The sequence below is a fragment of the Zingiber officinale genome, chromosome 10B, assembly GCF_018446385.1.
Source record: "Zingiber officinale cultivar Zhangliang chromosome 10B, Zo_v1.1, whole genome shotgun sequence".
In the NCBI taxonomy this organism is placed as follows: Eukaryota; Viridiplantae; Streptophyta; class Magnoliopsida; order Zingiberales; family Zingiberaceae; genus Zingiber; species Zingiber officinale.
In genome coordinates, this window is record NC_056005.1 from 85,594,661 (window position 1) to 85,615,117 (window position 20,457).

At 34.7% G+C, this 20,457-nt stretch overlaps 1 protein-coding gene and 1 long non-coding RNA gene across 8 annotated transcripts; both read right to left on the reverse strand.

Annotated features, from left to right (window-relative positions):
- Positions 1–286: 286 nt before the first annotated feature.
- Positions 287–917, reverse strand: LOC122029962. Its single transcript, XR_006125267.1, has 2 exons — positions 816–917; positions 287–617 (listed from the first exon to the last, which is right to left on the reverse strand). It is a non-coding gene; the product is annotated as an uncharacterized LOC122029962 (long non-coding RNA).
- Positions 918–14,680: 13,763 nt separating this feature from the next.
- LOC122029825 lies at positions 14,681–20,457 on the reverse strand. Of its 7 annotated transcripts, none has more exons than XR_006125198.1 (7): positions 20,319–20,454; positions 19,419–19,489; positions 19,012–19,261; positions 16,165–16,249; positions 15,824–15,890; positions 15,578–15,725; positions 14,681–15,179 (listed from the first exon to the last, which is right to left on the reverse strand). XR_006125198.1 is itself a non-coding variant. In XM_042588955.1 (6 exons), the coding sequence occupies exons 2-6, from the start codon at positions 19,458–19,460 to the stop codon at positions 15,672–15,674; spliced, it is 498 nt and encodes a 165-aa protein (XP_042444889.1). In that variant the 5' UTR covers positions 19,461–19,489; positions 20,319–20,453; the 3' UTR covers positions 15,385–15,671. The 7 variants fall into 7 exon arrangements, 4 of the variants coding, with proteins under 4 accessions (XP_042444889.1, XP_042444890.1, XP_042444892.1 ...); XR_006125199.1 differs by having other exon boundaries at positions 14,685–14,947; positions 20,319–20,453; XR_006125197.1 differs by having other exon boundaries at positions 14,685–14,947; positions 15,574–15,725; positions 20,319–20,453.

The following is a 20,457-nucleotide window of genomic DNA, read 5'->3' on the forward strand; positions in this document are numbered from 1 at the left end:
GTTTTTGTAAAATAATTAGTCATTTCAATATCCATTAGTAAATTCAAAAATTTACAACTGAGATAACAAAAGAGTAAACAGATAGCAGATCCTGAAAGTAGAAGAAAATAATGAGTATAATCACAAAGAGAATAGTCACAATTTGAAGTTTATATAATTGTATAGATTTGAAATGGACTGGGCAAAACAATTCAAATTTAACTAAAACTAATAACAGTTACCTGGTAAAATGACTAACAAAAAAATTTACCTGTTCAAACAAAGCTGAATTCACATTCACATTGTATTCTATATTCATATCTTTCAAGCCACTACTAAAAGCTTTGCTGTGCGGGAGCTTCCACCTCCATATGTCACCATCTTCAATGTATTCAAAGAGCTTCTGTACTCTTTCAAATTTGCAACCAGACAAATTTTTTTGACCTGCCTCCTGATGGTTGTGGATTCCAAGACCTTTCAAAGTATCACTTCTTTTTAAAAGCTTTTCTTTAAAGAAGTCAAATGCAATTGTAGCACCACTCTTATCCATATCAATAACCTTTATCACATTCTTGCCAAATGAAGCATTGCCACAGAGAGCTTCAACTGCAGTCTTATGATGGTCTAATATTATCACACTGAAATGAAAAGCAAACAAAAGGAAATCACATGCCAGGATTAAGAACCTCACATGTAATTGAGAAGATAAGGATTCTTAGCACTATTACTCTATGAACAAGATGAAAGACAAACTAATATACATTAAATAACATCACAGCAAAAAGAAGGAAAAGGAAACTATGAAGGACATGGACCTAAAAAGTTGAAAGTGGTACCTCTCGACTTTTGGATATAATTCCCCGATAAAACCAGAGGATCCAATGAAATCCAAAAGATAGACTTCATTTATTTCACCTAGAGGAAGATCATCAACTCTGTAAGAAAACCAGGATCAGTAATTTTAACCAGTGATCAGGTCAGGGTAGAATATAGATGTTATCATTGTTGCAGGAAATCTTTTTAATATATCATCTAGGCCATTCTTTAAAATAATACCCAATTAGTCAGAGGCCTATATTTCATTAACAGATCATTTGCATAAAGTAATTCTTTGGAGATCAATTTCAATTGCACCAGCAGAATACAGATATAGTAGCCACAGTCACTATCATCAATCGTAAACTAATGAATACTTTTAGCAACAATTGCAGCTTTTAGGAAGAGGGACTTCTGGACAATTGTATCTTTTGAACAGATAAATACATTAGGCCTCTCCACTAAGAACAATTGCCGAAGTTAATCCCTAAAGATTACTTAGAAGTGAACAACAAAGTATCACACTAACACTGATCAAGTGCAAATTATCCAAGAGCAAAAGAAGCTTTATCTTACATTCTTGGTTTGATCGAATGGTTGTGCCCCTACAGCAATATGAAGACTTCAAACATCACAATTCTGTTTATTAGATTGCCGATCCCCAATTTAAATGCTTCCTACTAGTGTTTTTGTATATGGTCTCCTCAAGCCTACAGTAAGCTGTAATTGAAAACCTTGAATACAATTAAAACCATTTGTAATTGATTAAGGATGGAGCAAACACTCAACTATTGATATTCACTTCGTAAAGGTCCCCAATGAGCAATGTTAAACACTATTGAAAGAAAAGCAAACATGGCATATGCTGACCAATTGGTTTCTGCAAGCAATACAGTCAAGGACAGTAAGCTCTTTTTCTAGAACTGCACAATAATTCATGACAGTATGGTGTTGGATAGATTACACTATCATTCGACTCTACTATCTAAGTATGTCTGTGTGATTTAGTGATCTGTTGATAGTTCAAAGAGCAAGATGTAAACCTTACATTTTAACTGGATTCTGTTTATTTAAATTAATTATAGAAACATGTGATGTTTTCTGGTTGCATATGATCTAGTTTATTTGTTTGTTTTTATGTAGGAAAAGAAGACTTGATGGGGATGAAAGCTTTTGTGGAATAAGAAGATAACTTGATGTTTCTTAGTTTGTTTAACTTGTTGGATTGATGTACCTTCTTGGATTGATGGACTTGTATGGAAACTTGTTGGAGTGTTTGAACTTGTGAAATATTTTTGAGTAGCTTAAAGAACAAATTATGATATTGTATGCTTTGTTGAGTTTGAATGAATAGATGTATGTGAATTAATTAAGATGTGTTAATGTTAATTAGGATGTGTTAATGTTAATTATGATGTGTTGAATGTGTTATTTGAATTTGTTACATATGTATGTATGGATTGAATTGTAGAAAACAATTATATCTGGAATGTAGTTTTGATAGTAGGAACGAATTTGGCAACAAATAATTTTTGTTGCCAATCTATCGTATTCTTCCCAGATTCTGCGACGAATCTGTGGATTCGTCCCAGAATCCCATATAAAAAGCAACGGATTTGGCAACGAAAATTTAATTCGTTGCCAAATTTTGTTGCCAAAATCATTGCCAAATTTATTATTTGTTTTAAATTTGGGACTAACTTAGCAACAAAAATTAATTCGTCACAGAATTTGTCCCCAAATTCGTTGCAAAGTTTGCAACAAAAAAGTTTTTCGTCCCAAAATTGTATGAAATTTTGCAACAAATAAGGGTTTTTGTTGCAAATTTGGCGACGGCTTTCGCAACGAAAATAAAATTCGTTGCTAAATTTTGTTGCCAAATTCGTTGCCGATTTTGCAACAAAATTACTATTCGTTGGAAAAAATTTGGGACAAAATTTGCAATAAAAAAAAATTCGACAAAATTTTTTGACCCCAAATTCGTTGCTAAGTTTGCAACAAAAAAATTTTTCGTCCCAAAATTATATGAAATATTGCAACAAATAAGGGTTTTTGTTGCAAATTTGGCGACGGCTTTCGCAACGAAAATAAAATTCGTTGCTAAATTTTGTTGTCTCGTTGCGGATTTTGCAACAAAATTACTATTCGTTGGAAAATCCATACGCAAAATTTGGGACAAAATTAGCAACAAAAAAAAATTCGACAAAATTTTTTGACCCCAAATTCGTTGCTAAGTTTGCAACAAAAAATTTTTTCGTCCCAAAATTCTTTAGACTTCTACCGTATATTTGCGACGAATTTGGGGACGAAAATTATTTTCGTCCCTATTTTCGTCCCCAATTTCGTTGCCAATTTTGCAACAAACATAAATTTGTTCCAAAAATTGGCATCAACCTGTTTGGGACGAAAATTTTTTCGTCCCAAATTTCGTCCCCAAATCTTTTGCAACGAATTTTTTTTATAAATTCGTCCCAAAATTCGTCCCAAAATACAGTAAGTATTGTAGTGGAGAGGTGTACTAATTAAGAGGCGACAGTGGACAAAGGAGCAAAGGAGTCACTTCGGGATTTGGTTTGTGATCTTGCGAAGAGTTTTTCGATCTATGATCGCTCTTCCGACAACAAATAAGAACTTGTAGAGATTTGGCTTGTGATCTTTAAGATCATCTCAGGAGATCACTATGAGTTTTGTTATGTGATTCATGTTTTTTGATTAGATTCAACAATGGTATCAGAATGATCCCGTAACCCTAAAAATGCATGAAAACTTATCTCTTCATTGAAAAAAAAATGTCTTTGTTGTCGTCGTCAGTCGAGATCACAACTGGGTCGCGATCTGTCAAAGTTGTCAAGCCCCGAGAAATTACTAGTTATTGGCTTTCGAGGCCGAAGAATACCGACAACCATGTCGAAAGGCCGACGATTAATAGTTATGGCAATCACGTTCATCATGATAGAAGAAGTGAGCGTCGCGATCACGATAGAAAAGAGAAGAAGAATTTTAATCGATTAAATTAATCAATTAAAATATATTTTAATTTATTTAAAAATTTATGTAATCGATTAAACTCACAAAGCATATTAAATATGTGATCTGTGTAATCGATTCGTTTAATCAAAAGCTTTCTTATTAAAAAAAAAATTGAAACGTGAAAGTCAAACTTTCTATGCTTTTGTTTTCTAAGCACGCAAAAAAGAAAATTTTTTAGATTTTTTTTCCTAATAAAATTAATTGAAAAAATAGACTTTTAAATTAATTTGGCTTAGATTTACATGACTACCTAATGATTCAATCTAAATAAGTTTAATTCATTTGAAATAGATCATATTAAATTAAGTTAGTCTAAGAAGATCTGTATTATTGACTTAATTGGGAGGGTTTGATTATATGGGTTGAGCTGATCAAATTAGACCGAATTTGTTCTAATAGGTTAGATTTGATCATATGAGTCAAATTGTCTAATGAGTCAAAATTTGATAAAATGGGTTAGATATAAATCAGAACAAACATAAATAAGACATTTCTGTCCAATTAGATTATTTCTAATTGGAAAATAGATTGAACAAAGGTGCTGGTCAACAAATCCAATATGTCAGTTTGCTTATGTATTATGTATATATTTGTTCTAGTAAGAATTGAATTTGATTGATTTTATTACTGGATCAGTTTTGTACTGACATCATTATTTTCAATTCCAGATATCACGAACAATATATATGATGACTGGTCGCTATGAACGATAACATGAGCTTTGGGAGCTAGAATATGACCCGTATCAAAGAGTCAGATGGCTTATTGGTCGGCTCGATCGGATATTCTAGAAACTCGAGCGAGAAGGGTATCCAATCCAGGACAAAGATAGAAGATGGGCTCCTGTTCAGTCACTGTTAGAACATCTCAATGATATGGGATCATTCTAAAGGGCGCACCTCGTATTCAAATATGTGCAGGGAATTACTATTGGTGCAATCGACCTCCAAAATTTTAATGTCAGACAAATATGTTTAAGTATATTTAAGTATGGAGCTTGATCTAGGGAAGTCCTAGTTGGAGGCTAGGCAAGGGAAATCTCGGTATATCGTGGAACCAGGTGGATAGGTCTGGAGGACCTGATCCCTGGGTAGCCGAATGCTGAGGCAAGGGAAATCTCGGTATATCGTGGAAGCCAGGTGAATAGGTTTGGAGGACCTGATCCCTGGGTAGCCGAATACTGAGTCTTGGCGAGTGAAGCCAGGTGGAGAAAATCCTAGGGGGTGGTAACCTTAGGTAACGAGAAGTCTTGGAGGAGTGAACTCCAAGCAAGGTTGATCAGATGGTTTGCGCGGTCGACCGGACCAGCGGATCTCGGTAAATCTAGGATTAGGTTTACCATTATATTCTGTATTACTATTATTGTTGTTAGCTAATATAGTATTGCAGGAAAGGTCTTAGTGGATCAGGTGATCAGACACTTAGCAGACAAAGTCCAAACATATCTGGAGGATCATGTTTGGCATGTAAGTTGAGGTAAACAACTGAAGGAGCGACAGTGAGGTCGGGTTCTTGAAAGGAACAACCTAAGATCGCTGATCCAACTGAAGAAACCGGGAAGGTTTTCAAGTTGAGATCAAGATAGTTTTACTGTCTAATATTACTCATGCATTATATATATTACTGTGCTAACCTTTATGTTGCAGAGATACTTTGTTTAATTCTGTGTTGCAGGTTCGGTCGGATCGGTCGACCGAATGTAGGGATCGGTCGACCAAACCAAGTTGACTCAGCACAGGCCAGCTTATCAGCATCGATCAGAAGCAAAAGGAAACAAAGCTGATCGGTCGATCGAACTCGGGGATCGGCCGACCGAACCAATCAACATTAATGCACAGTAAATGCGAATCTCAGCAAATCTCGATGAACAGGGAAGGAGCTTGTTCGGTCGACCAAAAAATGGGATCGATCGACCGAACCCTTAATGAGCAATTAATGCCAGAAGATCGAGCCAGCGTCAAACTCTAGCCAGGAAGGAAGGGAGCTGGTTTGGTCGACCGAACGGAGAGATCGGTCGACCGAACATCCATTACACCTATAAAAAGAGGCTCGAGGTTTGAGGCTTGGACAACACTTACTGATCATTCAAAAGGCTCTCTCTGCACAAGCTACACGTGCTACAAGTTCTCTACAAGTTACTCCGTCCGGAAGTACCGACCGAGCTACTATTTTACTTTCTTGTCGGTATATCATTTCTTAAGCTTGCATTGTATTATTTCATTAGTAAGATAGTAGAGTGTTACTATCTTGCTCACTTGTACGTTCTGCTTCTTTCCGAGGATTTCGGAAAGAAGGATTATAGTGGATTGTCCATAGGTGCGGTCAAGGACTGCGGGCCTTCGAGTAGGAGTCGACCTAGACTCCGAACGAAGTAAATGGACTTGTCTTTTTACTTTCCGCTACACGATTCTGATTTCCAAAGAAAAAGAAGAGTTTTAAAAAAGAGTGCGATATTTACCACCCCCCCCCCTCTATCGTACTTAATCGATCTATCAATTACTTCAATTGCAATGGGATCCTAAAGAATCTGAAGAGGATCTAGATCCCGAAGCATTGGATCCTGCAGAATTTGAGGAGGATCCAGATCCCATAGAAATGGATCTCGAAAAATTTAAAGAGGATCTAGAAATGGACCTCGAAAATTTTAAGGAGGACCCAGAAATAGATCCCGCAGAAGATCTAAAGATGAATCTTGAAGAATCAAAGGAGGATCCGGAAGAGTGTGTGGAAGATCCAAAAATGGATCTAAATATAGATCTAAAGGATGATTCTGAGGCTGATCTTGCCATCGTCGAGTCCAGCATGAAAAGGTGAATATTGCCCACTACATTAATATATTTTCTAGTGGGAATGGTTCTAGCTTATCTAAGTTCTTAGTGTTTTGTATGAACTCATTTTGTTTTTCTAAAAATAATGTAGTGGAAATTGTTATTTTGTACAAATAGTATTATATTCAATGAAAAAGAAAAATAGTTATGTTATGTGTTAATTAACTTACTTATGATTAGTTCATATTTTATGATTAGTTCATATTTTATGATTCGTTCATATTCAATTATTAGTTCATTTTATGATAAGTTCATATGAAAATAATTAGTTTATTTAATGATTAGTTCATTAGATGGGATGCGTATAATATAATTGATCAATATTGATTGAATTGATACATACAAACGATGAGTGGAAACATAGTTATCACTTGATTTTGTAAACCAATTCTAATTTACACTGAGTTAATAATTAATTACATGCATATGAATTACACTAAAATAATAAATAATGCGTTTATTTATGTAGATTATGTTGGACCAGTTAGATCGGCTAGAGAGGGTTGAGTTGCTTGAAACACAAAAGATAAATACCTTCTCGATCTTTCAACTCAGGTTAACAGAAATAGCAAATAAAATAGAACTAATAAGATACTAAAGAAAAGAGACATCAGAATTTACTTGGTTACAACCTGGGTGGTTGTTAATCCAAACCAAATGAAAGCTCTTAAGAATCTCCTTTGGTGAAGGCAGAGAAGCCTCTTACACTCGTTAATAGCTCAGACTATTGCTAGGAAATTAATACAAAAGTTGTTATCTCTTTCCTAGGTTCAGGAGTCTTTTTATAGCCCTTGGAAAAACTTATCCTCGGGCTGAAGGTGCCTTCCATAGGGCTGGAAAGCGCCTTCAGCGAGGCAAAGGATAAAACTTTATCCTTTCCGCCAACGGCCAGATTGCCTGATCAAATGCACCTTCCATGGCCATGGAAGGCGCCTTCCATGCCTAGTTGAAGGCGCCTTCTGCCTGAAGGTCGCGGAGGCGCCTTCAACTCTTGTTGAAGGTGCCTCTAGCAGCTCCATATCTCCTCCCTAGCTCTTCTGCTGCTCCAATCGCCTGGGTGATTTCAGCCAACCGAAATAAGGCTCACCCGAACCCAATTTTGACCTTCTCCTCGAGCAGGTTTCCACTTTAGCTTCTCGTTCCTCGAACATCGCACACGTCCTTCTCGTCCACCAGCTTACTCTTTCGCAGCGTCTCGTCCCTCGGACGCACCGAGCCCGTCAGCTCTCTCCCATGTCGTCTTTCTCGCTAGTCGTGTCTTCCGCTCGACTTCTTGTGCTCCTAAGCTCCTGTACACTTAGACACAGGAATCAAAATATAACAGGACCTAACCTAACTTGGTTGATCATATAAAAATAATCTTGGGTTCCAACAGACAACTAAGAATATCATGGCTAAACTCAATAAGGGAGAAAAATTATATGGGGATAACTACAAAATCTGGCACCTCAAAATACAATATGTTCTTGAGGAATAAGAAATTCTAGAGACTGTAAATCAGTTCATGGAAGAATCGGCTGATGGTTCTACAACACAGTACAGATATGACCTTAATGCCTATAAGGCATGGAAAGGGAAGGACTCCACTGCTAAGGGAATATTAATTAATTCAATGGTTAACAACCTGGTATTTTAGTATAAGCCATTACCATTGGCTTATGCTGTCTGGGCAGCTCTTAGAGAGAAATAAAGTGGAGTAAGTCTGAGTAAGCTTTCTCAACTGACAATTAAGTTTGACAGCTATAAAAAGCGCTCGAATATTACCATGACCCAACATCTGAGGGAAATGGGTAATATGATATGAGAGCTTAAGACTATTGGTCATAAGTTGACCGATGAACAACAAGTTCAAGCAGTAATCCGTTCCCTTCCTAATTCTTGGGAAACGATGAAATAGAACATTACCCACAGTGAGAGTATCAAGACTTTCGTTGATGTCTCACACTATGTAGAACTTGAGGCGGAGAGGATTGAATCCGCAAGAATATCTGGTCAAGCTTTTGTAGCTGAAGGTTTGGGTTCCAAGAATAAGAAAAGATGGTTAAGAAAGGAAAGGAGGCTAGTGTTGTTGCTGCGAAAAATCAAATCAAGAAGAAAGGAAAGAAATATGAATAAAAATCTAAGAGCAAGTTGACTTGCTATAACAATGGCAAGAAGGGTCATTTTGCTCGGGATTGTACTGAGCCAAAAAAGGTAGATCCATTTTTATTTTCTTTTCATGAGTATTATGTTGCAAGTATAGTATTGTTAGCTGATTCTTATTCTTTATTGATTGTAGATTTAGAAACAACGAACCATGTAGCTCGTGATGGAGATACATATGTAGACTACCGTCGGGTACCAGCAGGTAACAAATGGATATATGTGGGAAACAATGCAAGAATTAAAGTCAAAGGAATTGGCACTTGCAAGCTCAACCTACATGGTAAATGGACCTTATTTCTACATGATGTCCTGTATACTCTTGAGATTCGACGGAATCTGATTTCCGTTACTTGTCTTCTTGATTTAGGTTATAGTGTACATTTTTATAGTCATTGTGTGGAACTTCGAATTAACTCTGTGTTAATTAGGCATGGTTATGTAACAAATGATTTTATGGTTCTTGATATAGAACCAAATAATAATGTTGGTTGTTTTTCAAACATTGCTCTTACTAGTAACGCTGATGTTAATGATAAAATTTGGCATGCTAGACTATAACATATAGGACAAGTACGAATCTATAGATTAGCTAAAGAGGGTCTTTCATGCGCTCATGCTAAGAGTAACTTATCTATATGTGAGCATTGTCTTGCTAGAAAAGCAACTAGGAAACCATTTGGTAAGACTATTAGAGTTGAATCACCATTCCAATTAATTTAATCATATTTTTATAGTTCAATGAATGTGAAGGTCAAAAATGGAAGTTCTTATTTCATTATATTTATTGATGACTTCACACGTTTTGGTCATGTATATTTAATTTCTCACAAATCTGAAGTATTAGATTGCTTCAATCATTACTTAAATGAAATTGAGAATCAATTAAGGTCAAAACCTTGTGCACTGACTGTGAAGGTAAATATTTGTCTGATTAGTTCAAGACAATATATAATGATAAAGGGATTATTAGACAGTTAACTATCCCTAAAACTCCACAATAAAATGGGGTTGTTGAAAGAAAAAATAGAACTCTTCTTGAAATGCTTAGGTCCATGATGGCCCAAGCTAATTTGCCGATCTCCTATTGGGGAGATGCATTATTAGTTGCGGCTATATACTTAACAAAGTGCCTTCAAAGTTAGTTCCATCTACCCTATATGAACGTTGGACAGACAGAAAATTAGATTTGAATAATCTGAGACCTTGGGGGTCAGCTACCTACGTTCATGATAAAACTCACGAATAAAGAAAATTATGACCCAGAAGTAAGAAATATATCTTTATAAGGTATTTTATGACTTCTAAGGGTTATGTCTTCATTGATCAGCGACAAGATGGAACCATCTCTGAAATAGAGTCAAGAGATGTTATTTTTCTTGAAATGGAGTTCCCAACACGAGGTGAAGTTGATAAGACAATTCCTCTATATGAGATAGAGAAGGAGGATAATGTTCCTTTATCAATAAATCAGGAGATGTCTAAATCTAGTCAACCTACTGGGAGTAATTTGCCATTGAATAAGTCAGATTCTTAACAATCTAGTCTATGAAAAAGTAGTCGTCAGATTATTCCTTGGAGAAAGTTTGACATTGAGAATGAGGCATTGATAATTCTCTCAGTTGACGATGAGGAACCTCGAACAATTAAGGAAGCTTTGAGAAGCTCAGTAAGAGAAAAATTACAATGGATGAGGAGATAAAGTCAATGAGAAAGAATCAAGTTTGAGATTTAGTCGATCTTCCTTAGAGCCAAAGAACTATTGGGAATAATTGGATTCTCAAAGTAAATAGGAAAGTAGATGAATCGATTAATTGATACAAAACTCATTTAGTTGCAAAAAGATATACCCATATGAAGGGTAATTATTTTGAAGAGACGTTCTCCCTAGTTATGAAGTTTGTGTCAATACGTGTCATCCTAGATATAGTAGCATAATTTTATATAGAATTACATCAGATGGATATAAAAATGACTTTCCTTAATGATAATCTTGACGAAGAAATCTATATGGTACAACAGAAGATTACATTGTTGAAAGTCAAGCGAATATAGTATGTAGACTTAAGAAGTCTATATATGAGTTAAAGTAAGCGTTAAGACAATGGAACATAAAATTTAATAAAGTCATTTTGTCTTATGGTTTCAAAATGATCAATGAGGATCATTTTATTTACCTAAGAAAGGATAAAAGGAAAATTTATCATTTTATTATTATATGTTGATGATATGCTAATAGCTAGAAATAACATAAAGTATGTGATAGAAGTCAAATCATGGATTTCATCACAGTTTGACATAATAGATATAGGAGAAGCTGAGTACATCTTAAGAGTGAAGATTATTAGAGATAAATCAAAAAGACTTTTGGGTTTGTCTCAAGAAACTTATATTACTAAGATATTACAACACTTCAATATATCAGATTACAACATTGAGCAAACACCTGTAGTAAGAGGTACTGTTCTGAGCAAAAGTATGTATCTCAAGACTCTTGAAGAAATAGCTGAAATGAAGAAAAAACTATATGCAGTGTTATTGGTAGTTTAATGTACACTATGTTGTGTACTCATCCTAATATAAGCTATGTTGTTGGCTTAGTTAGTCGTTTCCAATCAAACCCAGGATCGAGATACTAGAAAGCGGTGAAGAGAATATTTAGCTATCTCAAAGGGACAGTGGATTATTGTCTCTATTTCTAAGGATCAGATATGAGCCTGAGTGGCTATACAGATGCAGATTGGGCAGGGGACCTTGATGATAAAAAAATCCATATCTGGCTATTCCTTCTTACTGAATGGTGGTGTCATCTTATGGAACAGTAAGAAGCAGGTTGTGTAGCCTTATCAACATTGGAAGTTGAGTATGTGGCTTGTGCAGCGACTGTGCAAGCGGTTGTCTGGTTAAGAAGGTTCCTGAGACATCTGAAGATTGTAGAGAATAGTGGGAGTTCTATTATAGTATATTATGACAATCAAGCTATTATAGCTTTTTTAAAGATCCCAAATATCACAGCAAAGGCAAGCATATAGAAATTATGTATAATTTTATAAGGGATATTGTTGACAAGAAAAAGATAGTTCTTGAGTATATCCCCACACGTAATATGTTTGTCGATCATTTTACTAAGACATTGACTAAAGAGTCATTTCAAGGACATGTGAAGTCTTTGAGACTTTGAAGATTGTAACTTATTGTAAAGATATTTAAATAAATGAAAATATCATGATTTATTCTGTGTATATCTCTTTGTTACATTTGGAAAAAAAAAGTCTTGATAAGTATGTTGGCAAATTGAGATTGATCCACTCACATGGACAAATATCTCTATTTATTAAGTATGAATAGAGGTAAGACTATTGCTTATAGGATAGCTTATAACTGTGAATAGAGGCATACTCATAAGTTAAGGTCGTCTTAAGAATTGTATTAACATAAGATCATTTATGTAATGATTGAAGTAAATGAACCTATCATTTACTGAATCTGTTTAGAGCCAGATTGAAATTCATATGTTGAATTCAGGATTAAACATTAGGTATGTCTAGATCGAAATCTGTACGATGTTAGATTTTTGTGAAAAACATGCTCTCTTTTTTGTAAAGAGAATAAGCATGTGATTCATACCACATATGCTATGGCGACAAGAAGAGAAGTAGGAGAATGGATCTCTACTTCTCTACTATGTGAGATTCTTGAGATTATAAGTTAATCTTAATCTTACCCTAAGTGACTATTTAGCTGTCTACTTGAAGTTCTGATCAGTATTTGCTACTTTAGTATGTTTCCTATTGGCTATGGATGATTCGGTCTATGGAACATAACTAGGAAAGTGACTGATTAGAATGAATAGATTCTAACTAAAAAGGAAGATTAAGATTAATTTGCATCTGTGACATTTATTTGCTGGTACTGGTTATATTTTTGTTCAGTATATACATTGTAATTGTGAATAATTATGTTGATTGGAAATGTTGAATATGCTCTTGATATAATAGTCATTTTGAGGGATTAAAGATGTTCATATTGATTAAATAATTTAATCTGGGTAAAGACAAGTTTTTGATGTCTCTTATTCGTTCTATAGAGCAACTATGTAAGGTGTAACAATCTTCTTAGCAATAATTGCTCAGTGTGCTTGCTATGACACTAACCATTTTTCCTAAAGTATGGAATGGATGTTTTTATTTGGTCTTTGTAACTAATTAATTTGTCTTTGGTCTTTATGACTTGATCATCATATAGTCTATGTACTTATTTGGTCTTTGTGACTAATTAATGTTTTGTTCTAGCCTTTGTAACATGATCATCTTGTAGTCTATATGATTGACATGGTCTATATGATCTGATAACCTCTATAGATTGACTTGAATGAATGTGAGATGTTAGACATTGCAGACGTTGCAAAAGATTTGCAATGTTAAACGTTGAGGAGATGACTAGTTCATCTTCCTCAACGTTTATTTCAATTAAGGGCCATCAGAGCATTGGTTACACACTGATTCTTTCTTCTTATATATTTATGCATCCAAGAACAATCGAGAGGTGTGCTAAGAGGAGACGATGGGCAAAGGAGCAAAGGAGAGCATCCTTTCGGGATTTGGTTTATGATCTTGTGAAGAGCTTTTCGATCTGTGATCGCTCTTCTAACAACAAGAAAGAAGAACTTGTAGAGATTTGGCTCGTGGTCTTCAAGATTATCTCAGGAGATTACTGTGAGTTTTATTTTGTATTTCATGTTATTAGAGGCAACAGTCGAACACGTAGAGGTGACGCGCGGTGACGGTGACATCGACAGTGGGACGCGCGCGTGAACAGGCAAAGGAGCGGCAAAGGGAAAATCATATTTTAATTAAAACTTAGATTAATGTTTCCAATTAACTCTCAAATTAAATAGATATTCTAAACTGGCCTCATATATTACCCGTTTATCGCCAAAAATATAAAAATATTCATTTTATATCTTAAAAAATTCTATCAATCCATATAGACCTCTTCCTAATTAATTGTTCATTTTTTGTTATTATTTTCCTAATTAAATTTATTTAATTCTAATTTTAATCATTTTAAGTCATTATGCAAGATATAAAATATATATTTTCAGATATCTTACCAATACACTAGGTCCTAAAGTCGTCAATTTGGATTGAGCCCATCGGATTAGCCCGCTCCTCCAAAAAATTTAAGCTGTTTGAGTTGGAATTTTATCAATCCAAGCCCGTCGTGGGCTGACTCGCCTAGGTCCGGGACCCGCACAAGTCAGCTCACGACTTGCTTGGGTTGGTCCACGAGTTGAGAAATACATGTAGGTCAAGTTTTATATCAATTTATTATTTTTTATAATTTTGAAATAAAAATAATATTTTTCATCAAACATACATACTCATTTATATCTATTTATATTTAAAATATCTATTTTTGGATATATTTGATTGATGAAATATTTCTAAAATAAATGTCGAAGATATAATATTTTTTAAAAAAAAATTAATGAATTCGTGAGTTGACTCGTTTAACCCACAATCTATTTTAAATTGGATTAGATTAGAGATTTCTTAATCCGTCAAAATGATGAATCAGTCCATCCCACCCACTATTAAATGGATGAGCTCACCAGGAGCCGACCTGCCCTATTACAAATCGACCTCTCCGTCCCGGGTTGACCGTCTGACCGTCTACGAGGACCTACATCGCATCCAGATGTGACGTCACGTGGGCATCAGCTTAATGATTGAAGCCAATTATAAATTAGCTTTAATTAACTTTAGCATTCAAGCCGCCTTTTATATTTGTCATAAAAGTAGCTTTAGGTCTTTTTCATATAAATCAGCTTTCTGACATGATTAAGTATTTGTAATGATTATCCATGGTATTTAATTAATCAAACTAATAATATTCTGTGATGGCTAAAAGTATCGCAGATTTCCATCTAAAGGATGAAAATCTCATGTCAATGAAAAAATAAAATGAAGTGCATGAAAATCTTTCAAAAAAAAATAGTATGATTAAGATGATAAGGTTTTGTGAAATATGCTAATAACTTGTTTCCTTAATGATGGTGCCCTTCCGGACGTGCACAAACAGCTCCTCTTCCTCTCTTTGAAGCCAAGCCAAGACGGCATGGTTCCTCTAGCCGATCAGACGTCAATCTCCTGCAAGTCAATCGGCACTAGCATGATCAGCGTGACTCTTCCGACGATCAAGTCTGTGCAAGATTAGAAGTGGAAGGAGGTTGTGGTCAAAGGTGGTCCGCTCGATAAGGATCCTTCGATGGACTAGAGTAGTTGTGATCAACAGAGCTCGAGCAAGGCCCGCAAGGAGAGTGTTGTCCGATAGAGTTGTCATGGAACTGTCTTACCCGCATGGATTTCCCCAAGTACATCACTTAATTTAGAATTTGATTAGAAATTTAGTGCAAATAACATATAAATAGCAAGAGAGTACACCTATTTTTGTTAGCATTGTATCATCCTACAAACATGCATGAGAATGAAATCCATTCATAAGAGGAAATTGACTCAAAACTCAAGTTAAGACTAATCAGGTTCTTTCTCGAGATAGCATTTGAGTTTCACAAAGCCAAGGGGAGTGCAAAATAATAAGAGCCAACAAGAAGCATGGAAGCAATTTGCAACAAGGTCTTAGTTAGCCAAATCTTCAAAACATGGATAAAAGAAGACCGATTTAAAAGGATTTAGTTATAACAAACAAATAATATACAAGTTCAACAAGCTTTTGCTAGTAAAAATTGTCATTAGATCAGAGTCCAATAAGTTACCTACATAAAAATCTCCAGTTGCCAAGTCTAATGAGCTTCCGAGCTGACAATACTATTCATTTGTTCAAATTCTGCTAGGTATGGTATGGTATCGTCACCTAGTCGTAAAGCCCTTCTTCATGCCAGATATCAACTAAAAAATCTACCATTTCCTGCATTTGCTCAAAGATATTTCAAGATGAATATTAGTAATCTAAGACTTTTAAACACTTATCTAATGGGCAAATAATGTAAAAGTTACTTGACACACCCATAATGGAATGGCCTGTGGGAAAGGTTGAGTCGTCGATAGCAAATCATCATACGTTGAGAGCCAGCTGACAAAAATGAGCAAGTGAGAATTGGACAAGAACAATCAAAATTTCAATGCCGTTGTATTCTGTGGAGGTGGATGTTTACAACTTACAAACATAAAGCCTGCACCTTAAAAATCTGAGTTCTAAAATGAAAATATTGTATCACGAACAAACAAATACCAAAAATTCAACAACGCTGCTATATGAAAATATGAACAGAGTCCAACCATTCACACAGAAATAGAATCATATTAAGTTGATGTAATGACAAATATGAAGGATCAAGTGCAATTACCTAATTGATGGTTCACTCCGTCTTCTCCACCTTTTTGAACTGTCTCCTAACCATTCTCGTCTCATCTCATTCCAAGTTATAGCACCTAGAAAAGATAAGATTCCTTATTAAGATAGGCAAGAAAGCTCGCATTATTTTCTTTGTATGAATCTCCAGTTGAACTATTCTCCTGGAAGTAGCTTAGATGCAGCATTTAAATATTCCATCTTATTTACTTAAATAACCTTCACTATATCATCATACAAACATTTCAAAAAAAACATATAGTATTTCTTTTACTTGAATATCTAGTGTAAAATTAATGATGCATATTGCCTCTGCTGCAAACTATAGAGATGTGGATGTGAATAGTGCTTTCCTGATAATAATCGAACACAATGGAAAAGATACATCAAATATTTCCACATGAAATAAGACAGTTGCTATAGTTAATAAATGTAAAATGGCCAAGTGAAGGAACCTGGCCAGGGGCTCTTCCCTAGGATCAAGCGATTCAACTTTAAAAAACTTAAGAGAGAGCATATATATCACAGCAAGTATCATTCCAAACATCCCACGTCAATTAAACAAGAAACTTCTCCAAGAAATACTAGAGTTTTTGTGACCTTTACTATGACAAGCAAAAAAAAAAAAAATGTGCCCTTTGATTTAAACAGGCCTGGCGATGTATTAATAACCAATTAAATTGCTTTCTAAAGCATCACAAAAAGAAATTATGTTTAACCCATAGTTTTGAACTAACAGTACTAACCCTTCCAACCTATTTGAAGCAACAACCTTAATAACCATGATTGTTTTATCAATCCCTTCACAAAACCTGGGATAGGTTGTGAGGGACGCCTAGAGTGAGTGTAATCACCTTTTGCTATAATGATTATTTTATCAAGGTTTATTTGGTCTTCACTGAAATCCTTGAAAATATCAATCGAAAGAGCCAAAATAATCTGATGATTGATTGCAAATTTTATTAGCAAAGCAAACTAAGACCCCATTTACTTGTCTTGATAGGAAAGAAAGGAATCAGAGAGAGATAAAAGAGTGGATTCATTGAAGGGAGAGACAGGAAATATACTATGTGAGAAGTGTTCGAAGTCAATTTATAAAAAACAGAAAGGACAAGAAAAAGGTAACTATGATTAGGTATTACATCCCTCTTATGGTAAATTACTTCTAACAGTCGCATTGTTTAGATTTACCCATTGGTGTGCCATAGAATAGCAGCTATGACACACGTACAAGATAGATATGTAAACAGTCAAAAATTATCCCACATCATTATCATCAGAATAACTCAATGACTAAAGTAAACATTTGCAGGAGTGAAATTATCAAACTAAAACTAAGACAGTAAGTATTAACAAATAATTAATGACAACATAGTATATTCTGCATATAGTTTGGTTTTAAAGGCTAAAATGTATGGTAGATTTAGGAACCATAGGTTTGTATGTAATGTCAGAGTAAGTGAAGCTAAAGAAGCTTTTAAAGAAAAAGGGAGCTATAAGTATCGGTCCAATGACAATTCTATTGAAGTTTGAAAGAGTTACAAAAATCAAGGTATAACTTGGTTGCTTCTTCTTTATATAGTTAATGGATGGCATTAGAGCTCTCTTTTCTTTTCAATGAATTGTTTCTATTTCTAACAAAATTGTAGATGAAATCGGTTAATATTCCTATTTGTATGAGGGAAAAAGGAATGTTTAGTAACTATATCAACGTGATAAAAAATATGTATCATGATATTGTTACTAGTGCAAAAGCAACTACAAGTGTGATATGATTTTCTGCAATTCAAGAATTACATCAAGGGTGAGGCCTAAGACTATCTTTTTTACATTAGTATTAGATAAACTAACCAATCATATTCAAAATAAACCTTAATGTATATTATTTGCAAATACAAGGATGTATGAAATTACAAGAAAAGATTAAAAAAAAATACCGATATTCAAGAGAAATTAGGTGTAGCTCAAATAGATGATAAAATGATAGAAAATAGGTTATGGTACACGTATGTTCAAAGACGACCAATAAACTCTATTATTAAAAGAATTGCTTCTATTAAAGTAGAACAGGTAAAATATTTGAGAAGAGAAAAAGAAAAAAATTATTAATTAATGTAATAAAAATAACAATGATTTTAAACATTACAAGTAATATATACCTTACATAGATCTCAATGAATGGAGAAGATTAAGTGGTCAACAGTTAATAATTGCAATAAAGGCAGCTTGATGATCATGATGTGTTAGTGTCATGTGCCTCTTAGGTTAAGAGGGGGCTTTATAAGACTATGGCTATATTTTAATAGAACAAAGTTGGACTTTTAGGAAGAAACATATACAAATGGTTATGCTAGAAGAAATAAGAATGCTAAAATGGAGGTATAGCATGACTAGAAAAAATGAAAAAATAGACAATAGCAATATCCAAGAACAACTAGCTGTAGCTTTTATGACAAAATAAGAAGAAAAAAAATAGTTGGGCGACAAATGTTAAATTGATTAGAAGGGCAGGAATAAGGGATAGACGTAGATCATAACATATTCAAAAGCAACACATATTGAATTGAAGAAGGGAAGGAATAAGGGATAGAGGAGGATATAAAAATTATTTGATGTAATAAAAATGATTCGATTAATTTGAATATGAAAATAATACAGTCCTACAGAGTTCAACAGAAGAATGTCATTCACAAATAATTGGGCCAAACAAATTTGATGACAAGGATGAATGTATAATAGCATATAATGTTAAATCTTTGCTAATAGGGAAACAAACATTTCACCATGAAAATTTGAATAGTAGTCAATGAGTATGGTTATTCCAAACAGATCTTAGATAGACCTTGATTGACAAAGGAATGGTTGTTTGTATTGATCACTGCAGCCTTGATGTCCTTGCAAGCAGATATGGGAGTTGAAGGGTGGTGGGTATCAAGCAAGCTGATGTTGTTGACATTATTTTCCATTTCTCTAGAACTTGATGACCACTGGCTTCCCCAACCTATTAAAGATTGATCTCTTTTTAAGGGTGACTTCAATGTTCTTTCTGAACTTGATCTGGTTTCAGCAAGGAGTCCCAAACAACAACTGTTCTGCACAAACTTAAACAAAATAAATTGTGCCCATGGAAAACATGATTGTATAACTAAGAAGTATAAATTTGCATTGAGACGATGACAAATTTTAATATTATCTTGAAAGGAAAAATGTATTTTGATAATTAAAAATTTGAGAAAGAGAAATGCCTACCCCATGAAAGCTAAAAGTAGGTGCTTGTGAAGGAGCACGCATCCACCAAAACCATGCCTACCCCAAAACTTCTGAAGCATAAAGTCACAGTAGTTTTACACAAACACAGAATGAATAACTACTGGCAGTAGCCAAAAAGGAACATGATTCATGAACAAAAAAAACATGGGTGTGTTTCCTATGAGGGAAAAAAACTAAAAGAAATAAGGTAACCTAATATTTCCACATGCAATGGAGCACAAATCTAAACTTAAAAAACAACAAAATTATTTTTATTTTCAATTATGTTTATTAATATTTTTAATAAATAAAGTTTAAAATTTTAAAATTTCATCCCCTTTCCTTTTCTCTAAGGAAAGAGTTGGATAGTAAATATTTTTCCTCAACCTTAATAGCAAACAGAGCGTCAGTTTCTCCATTAGCTACATAAGTAAGCGTTTATAAAGTAAAAAGAAGTTGATGAAACATTTAAGAAGTCAGATTTTGTGCCGAATGGCAGAATCAAAAAATAAAAAAAAAAATGGCAGGAATCACAATTCAGAAGACAAGGGATGGATCAGATTTGGATTCAAACCAAGTGGATATTAAATTGAAGCAAAACAAGTTCATATTTTGAGTGAGAAAAGCAAAGGATCTCTTCGATTCTCCCCTGCGCGTCGAGTCAAACAAAGCGAAACCCCATCCAAACAGGAATAAACGGCAGGAAGCGCCCGCCACCTGACCAAATTGACCACTCCCAAAGGATCGCAAAACAAAACATAGAAAACCCCACCCAAGATCCCCAACGAAACCTAGAATTCAATCAGGATTAAGGAGCAAAGACCAAAATTCCTATCTCAATCGCAGCAAAGCAACCGAACACGAGGTAAAGAAAGCTGCGTGAAGAGAAGGATCGCTTACCTTGGCCGAATCGATCAAATTCGCCGCCGAATCGGATAGCGTAGGAGCGACGATGGGGTTGTTTTGCGTTACCGTCGCGCTTCTTTAAAAGGCCGCGGCTTTGAGAGATTGAAGCCGACGACGACGTCAGCGCCGCCGT

What these genes read in the sequence shown, in the direction of transcription:
- LOC122029825 (XM_042588955.1), bottom strand. Translation starts at nt 19,460, where the DNA reads ATGCGTGCTCCTTCACAAGCACCTACTTTTAGCTTTCATGGG. An exon ending in CCATTCCTTTGTCAATCAAG is followed by an intron (nt 16,250 to 19,011) that starts GTCTATCTAAGA and finishes TATCTTTTCTAG; the next exon opens with GTGCTATAACTTGGAATGAG. An exon ending in CACAGGCCATTCCATTATGG is followed by an intron (nt 15,726 to 15,823) that starts GTGTGTCAAGTA and finishes GAGCAAATGCAG; the next exon opens with GAAATGGTAGATTTTTTAGT.